Source organism: Brassica oleracea, chromosome C5 (genome assembly GCF_000695525.1).
Source record: "Brassica oleracea var. oleracea cultivar TO1000 chromosome C5, BOL, whole genome shotgun sequence".
Classification (NCBI taxonomy): domain Eukaryota; kingdom Viridiplantae; phylum Streptophyta; class Magnoliopsida; order Brassicales; family Brassicaceae; genus Brassica; species Brassica oleracea.
In genome coordinates this window covers 19,113,303-19,115,117 of record NC_027752.1, presented here as the reverse complement: position 1 = coordinate 19,115,117, position 1,815 = coordinate 19,113,303, and the positions used below count along the sequence as shown (strand labels likewise).

Below are 1,815 nucleotides of genomic sequence, written 5' to 3'. Positions count from 1 at the left end.
AGCCACTTTGAACGGATCCCACCTTCTCTGCAACAAGACCTGTAGTTATCTTCTTACCCTCTCTGTAACTCTGCCCTGTCTCAGCAAGTATGATCATGATCTTATCATTACTCCCCCCATAAGCATCCAACTTGTCCTCAAGTTGCAAACCCGACTTCACCACGTACGTCTGATCCGTCCAGCCAGTGAGCGACTGTAATGCTGTTTGAAATTCCTTATGATCATCATCTTCCGACATGAACTCCTCGCTCATATTCTTATTGTATTCCTCGCCATAAAAAAAATGATAATGAAGTGCAACATGAGACCATCACACATTTTCCCAACAGCCATCTCATCCGACCCTTGAAAACCCTTTTCATGTGCCTCACGTGCTTCAGCGAAGTGTTTCCCCACATTCTTGTTTACGGTCGACATGTTCTCCCTCTGAACTTCCCTTCCTAACTTGAGCTGCATTTTCTCTTGATCGTCATTTAGCCACTTCCGTGATGTTAATTCTTCAGTCCGCTTCTTAACTCCAATACTTGGCTCCTTTGCACCGAGACCATTCACCCATTCACTCTTAGTTCTTGTCTCCATATACTTATTCTCAACTGAGCTGTGAGGCTCTCGTACTGCACTCATCCCTTGCTCTCGGGTCGTGCCCCCATTTCCCAGCGGTTTGTGACGATTGTTGTTTGGCGTCCTCTCACAAGTCCCTTCAGTTTGTCTCTCTTTAATCCACTTGTGTTCCTGTTTAGTGTCTCCTTCTGAAACACTTATACTGTCCTTTTGGAGTCTTGGTGATCAATATCCCTTGGATCTTTCAGCCTAATTCGTGTGTCATATAAATCCTCTCTATTAATGCCACACCATGATTTGCTAACAACTACACAAAAATCCCTTCTTGGCGCTTGCATCTTCATGTTTTTATCTTCGGTTACTGTATGGTACCACAAAATTACCACGAGGTGTTGTCCACTTGGTATGGTTCTTTGACATGTGTTAACAACTACTATCTGACCACCTAGTTGCAGAATTTTGCTCAGCCTCACTTCCTGTCGCAATTATGGTAATCCATTCATTCTCAATCAGGAAGGACATTGTATGTTCCTGCCAGTTTACAGCAGTCTCTCCTAGAGTAGCCAACCAACTATACCCCAAAACCACATCACCGTCACTCTGGTCAATCACCCGCAAGTCTTCCTTGAATTCAAAGCCTAGTATAGTAATGGCTACTGTTTCGCACCTTCCCAAACCTTTGTCTCCATGTCCTAAGATAATCTCTGTCGGCTTCCCACTGTGAGTAAGATTAGATTCAATTACCAAATTCTTAGAAATGAAGCTATGAGTAGCACCTGAATCTATTTCGATGTTAACCTCTCGGTTCTCTACCAGACCTTTAACTTGTAATATCATATCATCATAAGGATTCTCACTCCGTTGATCAACAGACCCTAAGTGCCCCTTCTTGGTTATCAAATCTTCTCTTTCCCTTTTCAAACAGCTGAAACTTATTGATGTTGACAAGGACGTCCTAGAGAGTCCTCTGGAGCCTACTTCGCCATTGTTCCCTGGGTTTCCTTCTATCCACACTGCTAAATCCATCATTTGCACAATACCGTCAGGTCTCAATTGATGAACTGCCTCTCGTATCTTGGGTTTTAAGCCTTGTAAGAACCACTCTTCTAGGTGTTGCCACGGTAAGTTTGAAGCCTTAAGACATACAGCTTCAAATCTCTTCCTATAATTAGAAACAGAGCCTTCTCGTTGAGCTCTTAAACCCATTTATAACAGTGAATCTTCTCATGTCACCTCTTGTTTCTTCTTTAAAGC

The 1,815-nt window shown here is 43.0% G+C and overlaps 1 protein-coding gene across 1 annotated transcript; it reads right to left on the bottom strand.

Annotated features, from left to right (window-relative positions):
* Nucleotides 1–984: 984 nt before the first annotated feature.
* Nucleotides 985–1,767, bottom strand: LOC106344710. Its single transcript, XM_013784028.1, has one exon. The coding sequence runs from the start codon at nt 1,765–1,767 to the stop codon at nt 985–987; it is 783 nt and encodes a 260-aa protein (XP_013639482.1).
* Between the last annotated feature and the right edge of the window lie 48 nt (nt 1,768–1,815).

What these genes read in the sequence shown, in the direction of transcription:
- LOC106344710 (XM_013784028.1), bottom strand. Translation starts at nt 1,767, where the DNA reads ATGGGTTTAAGAGCTCAACGAGAAGGCTCTGTTTCTAATTATAGGAAG.